The sequence below is a fragment of the Mus musculus genome, chromosome X (genome assembly GCF_000001635.26).
Source record: "Mus musculus strain C57BL/6J chromosome X, GRCm38.p6 C57BL/6J".
In the NCBI taxonomy this organism is placed as follows: Eukaryota; Metazoa; Chordata; class Mammalia; order Rodentia; family Muridae; genus Mus; species Mus musculus.
Genome location: NC_000086.7, coordinates 154,018,696 through 154,037,821, shown reverse-complemented (window position 1 = coordinate 154,037,821; position 19,126 = coordinate 154,018,696). Strand labels below are relative to the sequence as shown.

At 38.4% G+C, this 19,126-nt stretch overlaps 1 protein-coding gene across 2 annotated transcripts; it reads left to right on the top strand.

Moving 5' to 3' along the window:
* Positions 1-3,994: 3,994 nt before the first annotated feature.
* Positions 3,995-15,042, top strand: Samt1b (spermatogenesis associated multipass transmembrane protein 1b). 2 transcript variants are annotated; one of them, NM_001201358.1, is made up of 3 exons: positions 3,995-4,063; positions 5,290-5,399; positions 14,238-15,042. In NM_001201358.1, exons 2-3 carry the CDS (start codon positions 5,371-5,373, stop codon positions 14,920-14,922), a joined length of 714 nt encoding a protein of 237 aa, NP_001188287.1. In that variant the 5' UTR covers positions 3,995-4,063; positions 5,290-5,370; the 3' UTR covers positions 14,923-15,042. The 2 variants fall into 2 exon arrangements, with proteins under 2 accessions (NP_001188287.1, XP_017174095.1); XM_017318606.1 differs by lacking the exon at positions 3,995-4,063 and having other exon boundaries at positions 5,291-5,399; positions 14,250-15,040.
* The last annotated feature ends 4,084 nt before the right edge of the window (positions 15,043-19,126 follow it).

Genomic DNA, 19,126 nt, shown 5'->3' with positions numbered 1-19,126 from the left:
TTGCAGTAGCTGGATATAATATTAACTCAAATAAATGAGTGGCCTTTCTCTACACAAAGGATGAACAGGATGAGAAAAAAATTAGGATAACAACACCCTTCACAATAGCCACAAATAATAAAAAATACCTTGGTGTGACTTCAACTAAGGAAGTGAAAAATCTTTATGACAAGAACTTCAAATTTCTGAGGAAAGAAATTGAAGAAGATCTCAGAAGTAGGAAAGAGCTCCCGTGATCATGGATTGGCAGGATTAATATAATAAAAAGGTCTCTCCTGCTGAAAGCAATCTACAGATTCAATGCAATCCCCATTTAAATTCCAACTGAATTCTTCACTGAATTAGAAAGGACAATTTGGGGTGGTGGTGGCACACGCCTTTAATCCCAGCATTTGGGAGGCAGAGGTAGGTAGATTTCTGAGTTCGAGGCCAGCATTGTCTACAAAGTAAGTTCCAGGACAGCCAGGGCTACACAGAGAAACCCTGTCTCAAAAAAAAAAGAAAAAGAAAAAAAGAAAAAGAAAGAAAGAAAGGAAGGAAGAAAGAAAGGAAGAAAGAAAGAAAGAAAGAAAGAAAGAAAGAAAGAAAGAAAGAAAGAAAGAAAGAAAGAAAGTGCAATTTGAATATTCATCTGGAGTAACAAAAAACCTAGGATAGCAAAAAAGATTCTCAACAATAAAAGAACCTCTGTGGGAATCACCATTCTTGACCTCAACCTGTACTATAGAGCAATTGTGATCAAAACTGCATGGTACTGGTAGAATGACAGACAGGTAGATGAATAGAATAGAATTGATGACCCAAAAATGAACCCACACACCTATGGTCACCTGATGTTTGACAAGGGAGCTAAAACCATCCAGTTGAAAAAGACAGCATTTTCAACAAATTGTGAAGGCACAGCTGGCAGTTATCATGTAGAAGAATGCAAACTGATCTATTCTTATTTGCTTGTACAAAGCTCAAGTCTAAGTGGACCAAAGACCTTCACATAAAACCAGAGACAATGAAATTTATAGAGGAGAAAGTATGGAAAACCCTCAAAGATATGGGTACAAGAGAAAATTTCCTAAAAAGAAGAGCAATGGCCTCTGCTGTAAGATCAAAAATCGACAAATGGGACCTTATAAAATTGCAAAGCTTCTGTAGGGCAAAAGACACTGTCAATAAGACAAAAAGGCCACCACCAGATTGGGAAAGAATTTTTACCAATCCTAAGTCTGATAGAGAAATAATATCCAATATATACAAGGAGCTCAAGAAGCTGGACTGCAGAAATTCAAATAACCCTATTATAAAATGGGGTACACAGCTAAACATTGAATTCTCAACCGTGAGAAGCACTTGAAAAAAATGAAAAACATCCGTAATCATCAGGGAAATGCAAATCAATACAACCCTGAGATTCCACCTCACACCAGTCAGAATGGCTAGGATAAAAAATTCAGGTGACAGCAGATGCTGACCATGATGTGGAGAAAGAGGAACACTCCTCCATTGCTGGTGGAATTGCAAGCTTGTATAACCACTCTGGAAATCAGTCTGGTGTTTCCTCAATAAAATGGACATAGTACTACCAGTAGATCCAGTAATAACTTTCCTGGGTATATACCCTGAAGTTGTTCCAACTGGTAATAAGGACACATGCTCCACTATGTTCATATAAGCCCTATTTATAATAGCTAGAAACTGAAAGAACCCAGATGACACACAACAGAGGAATAGATACAGAAAATGTGGTACATTTACACAATGGAGTACTACTCAGCTATTAAAAACAATGAATTTATGAAATTCTTGGGCAAATGGATGTATCTGGAGTATATCATCCTGAGTGTGGTAACCCAATAACAAAAGAAGTCACTTGATATGCACTCACTGATAAGTGGATATTATCCTAGAAACCTAGAACATCCAAGATACAACTTCCACGACACAAGAAAATCAAGAAGGAAGACCAACTCGTGGATACTTCATTCCTCCCTATTATAGGGAATAAAATATCCATGGAAATAGTTGCAGAGACAAAGTTTAAAGATAAGACGAAAGGATCCACCATCCAGAGACTGCCCCACCTTGGGTTCCATCCCATAATCAGCCACCAAACGCAGACACTATTACATACACCAGCAAAATTTTGCTGAAAAGACCCTGATAGAGCTGTCTCCTTTGAGGCTTTACCAGTGCCTGGCAAATACAGAAATAGATGCTCCTAGTCATCTATAGGACGAGGTAGGATGTAGGAGCTTGAGAAAATACCCAAGATCTGAAGGGGTCTGCAACCCTATAGGCAGAACAACAATATGAACTAATCAGTAACCCCAGAACTCGTGTCTCTAGCTGCATATGTAGCAGAAGAAGGCTTAGTTGGCCGTCACTGGGAGGAGAGGACCCTTGGTCTAGAAAACTTTATGTGCCCCAGTACAGGGGAAAGCCAGGGCCAAGAAGTGGGAGTGAGTGGGTAGGGGATCAGTGGGAGGAGGGTATAGGGAAATTTTGGGTTAGGATTTGGAATGTAAATGAAGAAAATATCCAAGAAAAAAAGAAAAAGAATGAAAAAGAAAACAGATTAGCTAAAAAAAAAGACTCCCCAAAACAAAAGAAAAAAAATTGAATCAAATCTTTGAAGTCAATCCCATTCCAATGTGTGTTTCTTGTATGCATTTGAAAGGTGGATGTATTTCTTATCCACACTGGAATCTGTGTCTATTTATTGAGGAATAGAGAGATATTAATTGCCATTGATTGTTAATTTCTTGTCTTTTTTGTTCCTGTTGTATATATTTGTAATAATAGTATTATGTCTTCATATGCACATGACTTTCATTCCTTCCTTCTAATTGTCTTCTCTCTCTCTCTCTCTCTCTCTCTCTCTCTCTCTCTCTCTCTCTCTCTCTCTCTCTCTCTCTCTCCTTCCCATTTAGATATGCAGGTGTGAACTCTTCCTGTGTTTTTCATGCATGTAGTTAGTGAAAATGGTACTTTAAGATTCTGGAGTAATTAAAACAGGATAATTATAACCAGCAAGAACACAGAGATGCAAGTTCTTAGAACTACAGTGACCTGTTAGGATGATATACACGTGTAAGTTTCACAAATGCTATGGGATTAACATGCAACATTTTTGCTAAACTCCGTTTCCAATTGAAGTAGTAATATTAGTAGATATTGTAAATAACACTGCTTAGGTGGACAGGCACCTGATATTAGATACTTCATTGCTATAGGGAAAATCTACTCCTAATATTCAGATCAGGGAACATTGAAATTAGTTCACTCTTAATACTATTTTGTCATACATAACTGCCTCACTCAATCGATATTGTACAAGATTTTATGGGCCATAGATGATAATTAACAAAGAGACCCTCAACTGAACAATGTGGAGAACATGAGAGTCTTTGAAGTATTCAGTCCTAAATGACATGCATCCATTATGCCCTTTCCTGTCATTCAGAAAACTTTGAGAGTATGCACACAAGTGCACACCAGACAATAGTAGAACTAACACAAAGTACTGAACACAGTGAATCACCAGTAACCTAGAAGCTATTTCCAGTTTATGCTTTCTAGAAAAAAAAAATCATTTTCACCAAAAGTACATCTACTGCACTCCAGGAAAGGGATAATGACAGGGACTAGTGACATCACTTATTTTAAATCTCCTCAGATTTTTATTTGTTATAGTTACAGATTTCCTGTTTTTTCCTACTATAATTAAGGGTATTATAAGACCTTTTATGCTTTGTTGTAATGAGTAAATTGATATACAGTTGGGGTGAGTATGCAGGTGTGGAAGGATCTTCAAATATCAAAGGGGAAATCCATCATCAAGTTATGCTGTATAAGGAATCTTTCTAAATTAAAAATGAAAAAAAATATTTCCAGAAACATTCTAACATATGAGAAGAGCATTAGCATCACTGGCCCTTTAAGACTATATCTTAAGTCTGAGTCATAATGAGCCATTCACTTTTGGTAGTCTTGGAAACATAAAACTTTTTAATGTGAGTCTCTAACACTGGGCAGTCACTAACAGTTGCACTTCAATGAAAAGATAAAGGCAAGTTTGTGGGAACTAAAAGGGGGCTGGGGAAGGAGGGGGAACAGAGGATATCCCATGTCTAGCCATAGTTTCTCCTGTGCTCTGGGCAGGCAGAAGCGAGAGAAATGCCTGTCACTGTCTACTCGGCCCTGGGTGGGTATCTAAGCCACTGACCCCACTCTACAGTGCTGGACAAGGGGCAGTCCCAAAAACCATGGGGCCCCAGGCCAACACCCTGTGCCCTGGAGTTATGGGGGAGAGGGCTGAGGGAGAGATGTTCTCATACAGGCAAGAGTAAGCACAGATGAACATAGACAGTCTATGGTTTTAGAGCTTTATTGTAGAAAGGCAGGATGAAAGAGAAAAGGTGGAAAGAGAGAGAGTCAGGCCATGGCCAAGAGAAGAGAGGGGGAAAAGGGAGACAGAAAGAACAAAGGCTAGAGAGAAAGAGAGAGCAAGAGAATGAGAGGAGAGTAGAGAGGAGAGTAAAGGGAGTAAGATATAGAGAGCAATAGAGAGAGGAAGACCCAAACAGCCCTCCTATGGTATGCTGTTGCTAGTTAACTGGGGAGGTGTTTATCCTGCAGGTCATAAGCTTGGAACATTGCCTATGCAACTACTAACCATGTTTCTCTTGTGGGGGACATAGGGGGGGCAGTAACTTCAACAGGAGCCAGAGTTCCAGGAGACATGAGAGAACTCCTTCCTTTGCATGTAGTTGAATTGTCAGCACCAGGTCCCAAGGTTCAGACCTCAGCTCAACTGGAAACCAGACTTTCTCTCCATAGCCATATTCCCCACACAAGTATTTGACATGTTATTTAGTTATTAGTAATAACTGTTCATTTCATAAGACCAAGAAGACAAAAAAGGTACTTGACATAATTTTTAGTAATTTGTTAATATAAATTTCCATATATGTACATCTGAGGATATCAAGTGTGTGGAAGCCATGCTTGTGTAAGAGAGCTCTTCAGCTTGTGTTATTACACCTTTATAATTTCCTGGACATGAGTGGGTGAATTATGCTCTCTTTTCCTAAATATAACAGGGGCATAATGATTGTGCAGATCTGACTGGAGGTTTAGACATTTCAGGATGTTTAAGCTCTGTGAAGTTTATAAATGAGGCTCCAACTAATCAAAGTAGGACAGAATTGTAAAGGTATGTGTGAGTCAGCAGTTGGTTGGTGAGACACTGTTCTGAGTTGAAATTTCTGCCTAACACAATTTCACTTCCTAAAGGTGATTCACCTCCTTGGGACTCCATTTCTATTCAACATTTCCTGTGAATTCAAAGATATTTATGATCACAGCATCTTTCAAATGGATCAACTCATCGTTGATACTCGGAGGTAAAACATTACACAAGTTGGATAGAGGGTTTTAAAATGGGTCTGTATGAAAGAGATACATCTACTCCATGGGATTCAAACATAGGCAAAACCTGGTCCTTCTAGACTAGTTCATCTGTGTGGCATAATAACACTTTCCACCTTTGTGTAGTTGTAAATCGATATTCACTGTTCCTGCAATTCACTGGCACAGATTTGCCTTGGTAAGTAAGAAGACTTGAACAGGGTATTACTGAAGATACCATCAATTAGAATCCTATCTCTCGCCCCTTGGTATTGAAAACATTATATGCCACAGTACAGGGTAATGCCAGGGCCAAGAAGTGGGAGTGGGTGTGTAGGGAAGCATGGCATGGGGAGGATATAGGGAACTTTCAGGGTAGGATTTGAAATGTATATGAAAAAAATCTTTAACAAAAAGAGTTGTTGTAGTCATGGTGTCTCTTCATCGCAATAAAACCCTAAGGCACCCTGGAAAGAATCTTCCCATTGGTGAAACTATATCGACTGATCAGATTTGAAATATAAATACAAGTAACATTGTATGCACTGAGAAGATTGTAGTTATATACTTATAAATATATGTGTGTGTGTGTATAGTTGTAGAATATTACATTTTATTTTTATTTATTTTTATTACGTATTTTCCTCAATTACATTTCCAATGCTATCCCAAAATTCCCACACACACCCCCCCCCACTCCCCTACCCACACATTCCTATTTTTTGGCCCTGGCGTTCCCCTGTACTGGGGCATATAAAGTTTGCCTGACCAATGGGCCTCTCTTTCCAGTGATGGCCGACTAGGCCATCTTTTGATACATATGCAGCTAGAGTCAAGAGCTCTGGGGTACTGGTTAGTTCATAATGTTGTTCCACCGATAGGTTTGCAGATCTCTTTAGCTCCTTGGATACTTTCTCTAGCTTCTCCATTGGGGGCCCTGTGATCTATCCAATAGCTCATTGTGAGCATCCACTTATGTGTTTGCTGGGCCCCGGTCTAGTATCACAAGGGACAGGTATATCACGGTCCTTGCAACAAAGGCTTGCTAGTGTATGCCATGGTGTCATCGTTTGGATGCTGACTATGGGATGGATCCCTGGATATGGCAGTCTCTACATGGTCCATCCTTTTGTCTCAGCTCCAAACTTTGTCTCTGTAACTCCTTCCATGGGTGATTGTTTCCAATTCTAAGAAGGAGCAAAGTGTTTACACTTTGGTCTTCGTTCTTCAGTTTCATGTGTTTTGCATCTTGTACGTTATCTCTCGCTATACTAAGTTTCTGGGCTAATGAATATTACATTTTATATAAATAAAGAAAATGGGGCCATACATTTGGGAGTAAGGGAGGTAATATAAATAGGAACGGTTTGAGGGAAGAAGGAAATTATGTAATCATATTTTAACTTCATCTAATAAAATGTTAATAATATTAAAAAAAAGGAATCCTATCTCTCTGCTATAACTTTTCAAGTGGTACAGATACTATCTTCTCCAAATAGGAAGCACATTCCCTAGTAGGTGTTAAAGAGTGGGTGCCTGGGAGGGAAGTTTTCCTAGCCACTAGATCATGATTTTAGTACCCTCAAAACATCTGCATATACAGTGGCAATGAAATATACCACATATATGGTAGATACAAAAATTTCCCCCCCCCCCGTGGTTTTATTTTCAAATAACCCATGGAATCCCTCGATTCACAGTTTTCTATGAACATTAACTATTTCCAAAGTTTTAACTTAGTACAGATCTAAATGAACTTGTGCATACATTACAATTGGAGTCTATTTTTCTTAAAAGTTAGACAAGAGATAGTCAGTATATGTGCAACAATCAAATAAAGTTCATAACCTGAAAATGGGCATTTGAATACATTATATTTAAATTATGTAAATTTTAACAAGTCTTCCTGATTTGTGTGTAGATTTCAGACTTTGGCACTGAAGAATGATTTTAGGCCCTTTCACAAGAGCAGCAATCACCCTTTCACTGAGGAGTAGCTGTGGCCTAGATATTTACATATTTTGAAATTCATTTTCACTGTGCCCTTAATTAAAAATTTGTATAGCTTTTTAAAGATTTTCACATTTCAAAAAGATATGCCACAAAGACATTCAACACTGTTAGTTTTTTCTACATAGAGTTCCTTTGGCATGTAATTTTGATGTGTTCCTGTTTGCAAGTGTGTGGGTTCATGACAGTGTGTCTATCAAGCCTGTATACATATATAAGTCTATAGCTGTTTCATATATGAAATTTGTACATACATCATTATGCCATATCAGTTTTCATTTTGCTTATTCTTTTTTTATTAGGTATTTTCCTCATTTACATTTTCAATGCTATCCCAAAGGTCCCCCATACCCACCCCCCCAATCCCCTTCCCACCCACTCCCCCTTTTTGGCCCTGGCTTTCCCCTGTACTGGGACATATAAAGTTTGCAAGTCCAATGGGCCTCTCTTTGCAGTGATGGCCGACTAGGCCATCTTTTGATACATATGCAGCTAAAGACAAGAGCTCCCGGGTACTGGTTAGCTCATATTGTTGTTCCACCTATAGGGTTGCAGTTCCCTTTAGCTCCTTGGGTAATTTCTCTAGCTCCTCCATTAGGGGCCGTGTGACCCATCCAATAGCTGACTGTGATCATCCACTTCTGTGTTTGCTAGGCCCCGGCATAGTCTCACAAGAGAGAGCTATATCTGGGTCCTTTCAGCGAAATCTTGCTAGTGTATGCAATGGTGTCAGCATTTGGAAGCTGATTATGGGATGGATCCCTGCATATGGCAGTCACTAGATGGTCCATTCTTTCGTCACAGCTCCAAATTTTGTCTCTTTAACTCCTTCTATGGGTGTTTTGTTCCCATTTCTAAGAAAGGGTAAAGTGTCCACACTTTGGTCTTTGTTCTTCTTGAATTTCATGCGTTTGGCAAGTTGTATCTTATATCTTGGGTATCCTAAGTTTCTGGGCTATTATCCACTTATCAGTGAGTACATACTGTGCGAGTTCTTTTGTGATTGGGTTACTTCACTCAGGATGATACCCTCCAGGTCCATCCATTTGCCTAGGAATTTCATAAATTCATTTTTTAATAGCTGAGTAGTATTCCATTGTGCAAATGTACCACATTTTCTGTATCCATTCCTCTGTTGAGGGGCATCTGGGTACTTTCCAGCTTCTGGCTATTATAAACAAGGCTGCTATGAACATAGTGGAGCATGTGTTCTTCTTGCCGGTTGGGACATCTTCTGGATATTTGCTCAGGAGAGGTATTGCAGGATCCTCCGGTAGTACTATGTCCAATTTTCTGAGGAACCGCCAGACTGATTTCCAGAGTGGTTGTAAAAGCTTGCAATCCCACCAACAATGGAGGAGTGTTCCCCTTTCTCCACATCCTCGACAACATCTGCTGTCACCTGAGTTTTTGATCTTAGCCATTCTGACTGGAGTGAAGTGGAATCTCAGTGTTGTTTTGATTTGCATTTCCCTGATGATTAAGGATGTTGAACATTTTTTCAGGTGTTTCTCTGCCATTCGGTATTCCTCAGGTGAGAATTCTTTGTTCAGCTCTGAGCCCCATTTTTTAATGGGGTTATTTGATTTTCTGGAGTCCACCTTCTTGAGTTCTTTATATATATATTGGATATTAGTCCCCTATCCGATTTGGGATAGGTAAAGATCCTTTCCCAATCTGTTGGTGGCCTTTTTGTCTTATTGACAGTGTCTTTTGCCCTACAGAAGCTTTGCAATTTTATGAGGTCCCATTTATCGATTCTTGATCTTACAGCACAAGTCATTGCTCTTCTATTCAGGACTTTTTCCCGTGTACACATATCTTCGAGGCTTTTCCCTACTTTCTCCTCTATAAGTTTCAGTGTCTCTGGTTTTATGTGGAGTTCCTTAATCCACTTAGATTTGACCTTAGTACAAGGAGATAGAAATGGATCAATTCGCATTCTTCTACATGATGACCGCCAGTTCTGCCAGCACCATTTGTTGAAAATGCTGTCTTTTTTCCACTGGATGGTTTTAGCTCCCTTGTCAAAGATCAAGTGACGATAGGTGTGTGGGTTCATCTCTGGGTCTTCAATTCTGTTCCATTGGTCTACTTGTCTGTCACTATACCAGAACCATGCAGTTTTGATCACAATTGCTCTGTAGTACAGTTTTAGGTCCGGCATGGTGATTCCACCAGAGGTTCTTTTATCCTTGAGAAGAGTTTTTGCTATCCTCGGTTTTTTGTTATTCCAGATGAATCTGCACATTGCCCTTTCTAATTCGTTGAAGAATTGAGTTGGAATTTTGATGGGGATTGCATTGAATCTGTAGATTGCTTTTGGCAAAATAGCCATTTTTACAATGTTGATCCTGCCAATCCATGAGCATGGGAGATCTTTCCATCTTCTGAGCTCTTCTTTAATTTCTTTCTTTAGAGACTTGAAGTTCTTATCATACAGATCTTTCACTTCCTTAGTTAGAGTCATGCCAAGGTATTTTATATTATTTGTGACTATTGAGAAGGGTGTTGTTTCCCTAATTTCTTTCTCAGCCTGTTTATCCTTTGTATACAGAAAGGCCATTGACTTGTGTGAGTTAATTTTATATCCAGCTACTTCATTGAAGCTGTTTATCAGGCTTAGTAGTTCTCTGGTGGAATTTTTAGGGTCACTTATATATACTATCATATCATCTGCAAAAAGTGATATTTTGACTTCTTCCTTTCCAATTTGTATCCCCTTAATCTCCTTTTGTTGTCTAATTGCTCTGGCTAGGACTTCAAGTACAATGTTGAATAGGTAGGGCGAGAGTGGACAGCCTTGTCTGGTCCCTGATTTTAGTGGGATTGCTTCCAGCTTCTCACCATTTACTTTGATGTTGGCTATTGGTTTGCTGTAGATTGCTTTTATCATGTTTATGTATGGGCCTTGAATTCCTGATCTTTCCAAGACTTTTATCATGAATGGGTGTTGGATTTTGTCAAATGCTTTCTCAGCATCTAACGAGATGATCATGTGGTTTTTGTCTTTGAGTTTGTTTGTATACTGGATTACGTTGATGGATTTCCATATATTGAACCATCCCTGCATCCCTGGGATGAAACCTACTTGGTCAGGATGGATGATTGTTTTGATGTGTTCTTGGATTCGGTTAGCAAGAACTTTATTGAGGATTTTTGCATCAATATTCATAAGGGATATTGGTCTGAAGTTCTCTATCTTTGTGGGGTCTTTTTGTGGTTTAGGTATCAGAGTAATTGTGGCTTCATAGAATGAGTTGGGTAGAGTACCTTTTGTTTCTGTTTTGTGGAATAGTTTGTGAAGAACTGGAATTAGGTCTTCTTTGAAGATCTGATAGAACTCTGCACTAAACCCAACTGGTCCGGGGCTTTTTTTGGCTGGGAGACTATTAATAACTGCTTCTATTTCTTTAGGGGATATGGGACTGTTTAGATGGTCAACTTGATCCTGATTCAACTTTGGTACCTGGTATCTGTCCAGAAATTTGTCCATTTCATCCAGGTTTTCCAGTTTTGTTGAGTATAGCCTCTTGTAGAAGGATCTGATGGTGTTTTGGATTTCTTCAGGATCTGTTGTTATGTCTCCCTTTTCATTTCTGATTTTGTTAATTAGGATTTTATCCCTGTGCCCTCTAGTGAGTCTAGCTAAGGGTTTATCTATCTTGTTGATTTTCTCAAAGAACCAACTCCTCGTTTGGTTAATTCTTTGAATAGTTCTTCTTGTTTCTGCTTGGTTGATTTCACCCCTCAGTTTGATTATTTCCTGCCTTCTACTCCTCTTGGATGAATTTGATTACCTTTCTTCTAGACCTTTTAGGTGTGTTGTCAAGCTGCTAATGTGTGCTCTCTCTAGTTTCTTTTTGGAGGCACTCAGAGCTATGAGTTTTCCTCTTAGGAATGCTTTCATTGTGTCCCATAAGTTTGGGTATGTTGTGGCTTCATTTTCATTAAACTCCAAAAAGTCCTTAATTTCTTTCTTTATTCCTTCCTTGACCAAGGTATCATTGAGAAGAGTGTTGTTCAGTTTCCACGTGAATGTTGGCTTTCTATTATTTATTTTGTTATTGAAGATCAGCCTTAGTGCATGGTGATCTGATAGGATGCATGGGACAATTTCAATATTTTTGAATCTGTTGAGGCCTGTTTTGTGACCTATTATGTGGTCAGTTTTGGAGAAGGTACCATGAGGTGCTGAGAAGAAGGTATATCCTTTTGTTTTAGGATAAAATGTTCTGTAGATATCTGTCAGATCCATTTGTTTCATCACTTCTGTTAGTTTCAGTGTGTCCCTGTTTAGTTTCTGTTTCCATGATCTGTCCATTGGTGAAAGTGGTGTGTTGAAGTCTCCCACTATTATTGTGTGAGGTGCAATGTGTGCTTTGAGCTTTACTAAAGTTTCTTTAATGAATGTGGCTGCCCTTGTTTTTGGAGCATAGATATTCAGAATTGAGAGTTCCTCTTGGAGGATTTTACCTTTAATGAGAACGAAGTGCCCCTCCTTGTCTTTTTTGATGACTTTGGGTTGGAAGTCAATCTTATCAGATATTAGGATGGCTACTCCAGCTTGTTTCTTCATACCATTTGCTTGGAAAATTGTTTTCCAGCCTTTCATTCTCAGGTAGTGTCTATCTTTTTCTCTGAGATGAGTTTCCTGTAAGCAGCAAAATGTTGGGTCTTGTTTGTGTAGCCAGTGTGTTAGTCTATGTCTTTTTATTGGGGAGTTGAGACCATTGATATTAAGAGATATTAAGGAAAAGTAATTGTTGCTTCCTGTTATTTTTGTTGTTAAAGTTGGCATTCTGTTCTTGTGGCTGTCTTCGTTTAGTTTTGTTGAGGGATTATCTTCTTGTTTTTTCTAGGGCGTGGTACCCGTCCTTGTATTGTTTTTTTTTTTCTGTTATTATCCTTTGAAGGGCTGGATTCGTGGAGAGATAATGGGTGAATTTAGTTTTGTCGTGGAATACTTTGGTTTCTCCATCTATGGTAATTGAGAGTTTGGCTGGGTATAGTAGCCTGGGCTGGAATTTGTGTTCTCTTAGTGTCTATAAAACATCTGTCCAGGCTCTTCTGGCTTTCATAGTCTCTGGTGAAAAATCTGGTGTAATTCTGATAGGCTTGCCTTTATATGTTACTTGTCCTTTTTCCCTTACTGCTTTTAGTATTCTATCTTTATTTAGTGCATTTGATGTTCTGATTATTATGTGTCGGGAGGAATTTCTTGTCTGGTCCAGTCTATTTGGAGTTCTGTAGGCGTCTTGTATGTTCATGGGCATCTCTTTCTTTAGATTTGGGAAGTTTTCTTCAATAATTTTGTTGAAGATGTTTGATGGTACGTTGAGTTGAAAATCTTCATTCTCATCCACTCCTATTATCCGTAGGTTTGGTCTTCTCATTGTGTCCTGGATTTCCTGGATGTTTTGAGTTAGGATCTTTTTGCATTTTCCATTTTCTTTGATTGTTGTGCCGATGTTCTCTATGGAATCTTCTGCACCTGAGATTCTCTCTTCCATCTCTTGTATTCTGTTGCTGATGCTGGCATCTATGGTTCCAGATTTCTTTCCTAGGGTTTCTATCTTCAGCGTTGCCTCACTTTGGGTTTTCTTTATTGTATCTACTTCCCTTTTTAGGTCTAGTATGGTTTTGTTCATTTCCATCACCTGTTTGGATGTGTTTTCCTGTTTTTCTATAAGGACTTCTACCTGTTTGGTTGTGTTTTCCTGTATTTCTTTAAGGACTTGTAACTCTTTAGCAGTGTTCTCCTGTATTTCTTTAAGTGAGTTATTAAATTCCTTCTTTATGTCCTCTACCATCATCATGAGATATGCTTTTAAATCCAGGTCTACCTTTTCAGGTGGTTTCTGTTAGTAGGATTCTTACGTTTACCTTTCACCATCTGGCAATCTCTGGAGTTAGTTGTTATAGTTGTCTTTGTTTAGAGATTGTTCCTCTGTTGATTTTGTTACCCTCTATCAGCAGGCGTGGGAGACTAGCTCTCTCCTCTGAGTTTCAGTGGTCAGAGCAGTCTCTGCAGGCAAGTTCTCCTCTTTCAGGGAAGGTGTACAGTTATCTGGTGTTTGGACCTCCTCCTGGCTAAAGATGAAGGCCCAAAACAGGATCTTTCCCAGAAGCTGTGTTGCTTTGGCCAGGAAGGTGGCCGGTTGTCTGGAGCCGAAGATGGCGCCGCCTCAGAAGCTCTGTGGCTCTCGCCTGTCCCAGAAACTGCTGATCTCTGTATTCCACACCCTCACCCGTGCAGCCTGCCCTCCTCGGAGTCCCGGAGCCAAGGAGGCTCCCGCCAGGGCCTGAGGCACAAACCTCTCGGGCCGGGCAGACCCTCTCGCTCTCACCAGGCCATTTTGCTTATTCTTTCAGCACACTTCAGTTTATAATAGTCACATGATAGTGCTATAATGTAATTTAGAAATGATATTTGAACATTCTTGTATTCGTGGCTTTCATGTATTTTTGGCATTTGTGAATTGAATTCACATATAATAAACATCACATCATATATGACAATACAAATTCATTTTTATACTATTAATTCCAAGGGTGAATATTCTTAGTTAATATAAAATTACATTTTAGTAGTTGACAGATACATAAAATTTTGTAACAAAATTACTTGAAAACAGTAATCCTCTGATTGTCATGGACTTCCAGGCTTCTTATACAGTTACTTGTAGTATGGTAAACACTTATTCATGGAAATGTACTTATGTGAAATCCCAGACTGGGTATGAGATCTTACTGCCCAATGTAATGTGCCTATTGTTTTCCCATATACTTTTGTGTCATTATTTGACTTTATACTTGTTTAGTGTCATCTACAGATTTATCAATGAGAAGGACTGCATCTACAAGCTGAGCGGCCTCCTTAGCAGCTTAGCAGCTTTCATGCTTGAAGTACTTATTGCAAGCATCTTATCCTGGCGCCTATGGGAATTTGACAGCAATGTTGTGCAGTTTGTGTCCTTTGGCCTGTTTGAAGCATATTACCCTCAGCAGTTTAACATCTCTGGAACACTAACCAAGATGCTGGTATACACCCCTATTGATTCAACTTGGAACATTTCAACTGAATTTATGTATGCTCAGAACCTGGTAGTATGGGCCATTTTGATGAAGCCTGTGGTTCTGGTTTTCTGTGTAATGGCCATTAAAATCAGCTGCACGAAGAACCCACTAGTGGAGATGCAGATATATTGCTACAAGATCTCTGCCTTAATTTTGTCTGTTAGCAGCATGTTCACATTTGTTTCTGTGATCTGGAACCACATGGTAGATTTTTATGGCCACACCACTCTTGACTTTCCATCTGATTTTCCTGTTAAGAAAGAAGCTTTAACAAGCAAACATTTAACTGTGGTGTTACCAGTAGGCCTCCTTATAGCCACCATGTCACTCTTTGGTGTGATCATGTTTCTCTCTGAGATAAGCGATTTGAAACTAAAGCGTCCTGTGAAGGCCAATGATGCTTCCAAAATGGGCCTTCTAGATGCGTGAAGTGATAAGTTTTGGATTTCCAACATTTGTGAGAATGTTCTTTAAGAAGTTTCCTCTTCCTACAGGAAACTCATGTAGTTCTCAACTCATTCTAAATAAATTTGTTCTATACCAAGCATCAATTGATTCTCAAGCTGTGTTTATGCTTACTTTTTCCTCTATATCCCTTAGCTTTTTAATTTTCAAGGTCTAAAGGCTATGATAATTTGCTCAAATTTTGCCAACAAGCAGTAGTAAGAGAATGTATATCTGTAATGCATATTGCAAAAATAAACAAAGCAAATCCCTGGTGAAATATTTTCATAATGTAGTTGATGCTTAAGGAAAACAATGTAATCACATTCCTTTGTGGAGAATCTCAGGTACAGAAAATACTGAGAGCCTTTTATAAACTCTTGTGGGAATCCATTAAAGAAGCACATTATTAATTATGAACATATATGCAAGGAATTTGAATGGGTGCAATAACTCCCTACTACACAACTTATGCCTCTAATAAAACCCCAGTAGTCCAGAATGGAATATATTACTTTAAACCATGGGTGAATAGTGTTCCATAAAAGATAAGCTTCCTGAAAAAAATACTGTTTCAATTCCATTCAACATTCTCTACAATTTTATGTAAGTATGACCCTATTGAGAAGGAAACTATTTCTTAAGTAAATGAACATAAAGAAATGGAGCTCCTGCCAAATACAAGCTTCATTCCTATTTATGTGCATGCATATTAATGAAAATTAGACTACTTCCAATTGTCAATATCAAAGAGCTGCAAATCCTGTGAACTACAACAGGGACATTCTAGCAGATGTATTCATATGAGAGTGTCACAAATGTTACATGAGTAAACAACATAATTTAAATGAATTGAAGACCCATTCCATGAGACAGAACCCCAAACATATGTTGAAGTGGAAAGGAGGTTGAAATTTGATAGGCATAGAAAAACCCTTACATTACTCTGCTCAAGGATGATTTAAATGAATTGAATTATAAAGACATTCTGATAAACTCATAGATTGGTGCCTCCTACACATCGTAGAACATTATTAATTAATGGTAAAAAAAATACCAAGAAGAGACCAATTCAGTGCATCATATTCTTATCTTTAAGAAGGCTTGGGCATCAGGGAATGTCTCTAGTGTTTAAGGTCCAGAATTCAGCAGACAAAGCCAGCATTTATCTGTGCTCAAAAATCAAGAGTGCACCAGGTGTTCCTGGTGCACATGGGCTGTTTTGAATGAACTTACCAAGGATATGTGGACCGGGAACTATGCCTCCTCTTGCAGAGATGACACATGTTGTGTTGTTTTTTTTTGGAAAAACCCATGCATTGTTCTGCAAGACTCTTTGGGGGAGTGAAAATAGTTAAAGAACCTCAGAGAGAAAATGATGTTTCATGAGTGCATCCATATTTAGGTCCTGAACTGTGGAGATAGACTGTGGATGTGTGCATCTCAGGTTAATGTCAAGAAAATAAAGAACACAGTTAATGTGGTGCTGGTGTTTAGATAATTCTAGTATATATCCTTCCATCTCATTATATTTATCTATCTGCTAACAATGTGTGCTTGCAGAGCAATGTCTTGAAGTGTGATATCCTTGTATCAGTATCAGCATGGGAAAACTCAGTGGAGAAACCCAGCGAAGGAGCTTTCTTCACTAAAGGAAGGCAAATGACAATTTGCATGGCTGTATATGGAGAAAATTTGGAGAGAATTATTAAGAAAATTAGTACCTTATCTTTTCCTCCTAGCTATGAAATGAATTTGTGAAGATGGTACTTGTAGGCTTGATTATAGGAATGACAGAGAAAGATGTTTCAAGAGCTTTCTTGTCAAAGAGCCTAGATTGGATAAAGTAGGAATGGCTCTAGAGTGTGAATTTATATTAAGTTATTTGCAGTTCATCATCAGATCTATGTATCACCTTTTCCTACATAGTGATGCTAGACCATGTGAACATCATAGAGGAATGCTTTTTTTCATGGGGGAATTAACCATGAGGAATCTAGCAGTATAGGACCTAACCAATTTGCAGTGGGAATGAATCTAACATTAATGTTTCCCTTTAAATTATCTGGAAAATTATGACAAAAAAATGAATAAGGTCTAGAATGGCCCACAGGTGGAGAGGTCAAAATCCTAGGCTTCACAGTTCTAGAATGACACTCATGGGAATGTTCACAAGGCAAAGAGGTTGTGAGAGCTACATATCCAAAAATCAAACTGAGAAGATTGAGATAGTGCCAGCAAGATTGATTCTGAAGGTATTCTCCAGGAGAAAATTGATATGTGAATATGGTGACCAGAGCTAAGACTGAACATAAGTGTGGTAGCAGCAAAAACTCAATGTTCTTTGAAAATAGGAAAGAAAAATTAATATGTGAATTGTGCAAAAAAAGTGAAACATTTTAGAGATTTGTGTGTGTGTGTGTGTGTGTGTGTGTGTGTGTGTGTGAGAGAGAGAGAGAGAGAGAGAGAGAGAGAGAGAGAGAGAGAGAGAGTTGGTTTTGTGTTGATATGTGAGGATGTGTTTCCAATGACCATTCAGTTTAGTGGTGATTCATCAGGGATAGTTGATATTCTCTGTGCATTCAGATAGTAATTGGAAATTGGAAATACAACAGTTGTGCTTTCTTTACGGTACTTGCAGTAACAATTGATTTCTGTAATTCCATGGCCATGGAAAAGGCCTGGCATGATGGGAATGGTGCTGCCATTCAAGGATTTGGAAAGCTTCCCAGTCAAAGCAGTGTTAAAGATCTGCAAACACTGCTAGAAAGTAAACAATAGGAAAGATGTGAAAGGTTTTCTTTGTAAGAACAACATGAAAGCTGTTGCAGTAGTATAATGACCACAAGTATGACTTAGAGTGGAGTCATGAGGCTATAGGGTGACATAATCTGTTAGCAACTAGGCAAAACCAAGAGAATATCTGGCTACAAATGGATAAAGATTCATTAAAGGCTTGACATAGCTGAGTTAGCTCTTGGAGAGTAGATAAGGCACTGATGGAATTTTTTTGGGATCCCAGAGAAATTTTGATTAACAATGTGTTTATTCAGAAGAATTCTTGGGAATAGAAAAATGGCACAGTTCTGTAAGTATTAAACAGTTCAGTAAGTATTAAAGAGAGAACATTAGGAAATTAAATCTACAAACATGGACAATGTGGAGGTCTAGAGGAAACACAAAAATCCCTTAAAGAGCTATAGGAAAATACAAACAAACAGGTGATAGAATTGAACAAAACCATCCAAAATCTAAAAAGAGAAGTAGAAACAATAAAGAAAACCCAAAGTGAAACAACTCTGGAGATAGAAACCCTAGAAAAGAAATCAAGAAACATAGATACGAGCATCAGCAACAAAATACAAGAGATGGAAGAGAGGATGTCAGATGCAGAAGATTCCATAGAGAACATGAGCACAACAATAAAAGAAAATTCAAAATGCAAAAAGATCCTAACTCAAAGAATCCAGGGAATTCAGGACACAATGAGAAGACTAAAAATGTGGATAATAGGAATAGATAAGAAGGACGATTTTCAACATAAAGGGCCAGCAAATATCTTCAACAAAATTATAAAAGAAACCTTCCCAAACCAAAAGCAAGAGATGCCCATGAACATACAAGAAGCCTACAGAACTCTGAATAGTTTGGACCAGAAGAGAAATTCCTCTCAACACAAAATAATCAAAACAACAAATGCACTAAATAAAGATAGAATATTAAAAGCAGTAAAGGAAAAAGGTCAAGTAACATATAAAGGCATACCTATAAGTATTACACCAGACTTCTCACCAGAGACTATGAAAGCCAGAAGATCCTGTACAGATGTTATACAGACCTTAAAGAGAACACAAATGTCTTCCCAGACTACTATAATCAGCAAAACTCTCAATTACCACAGATGGAGAAAACAAAGTATTCCATGACAAAACCAAATTCACAAAATAACTTTCCACGACTCCATCCCTTCAAAGGATAATAAAAACAAAACACCAACACAAGGCTAGAAACTATACCCTAGAAAAAGCAAGATAATTATCCTTCAACAAACATAAAAGAAGACAGCCGCCAGAACAGGATCCCAGCTTTAACAACAAAAATAACAGGAAGGAACAATTACTTTTCTTTAATTTCTCTTAACATCAATGGACTCAATTACCCAATAAAAAGACATAGACTAAGAGACTGG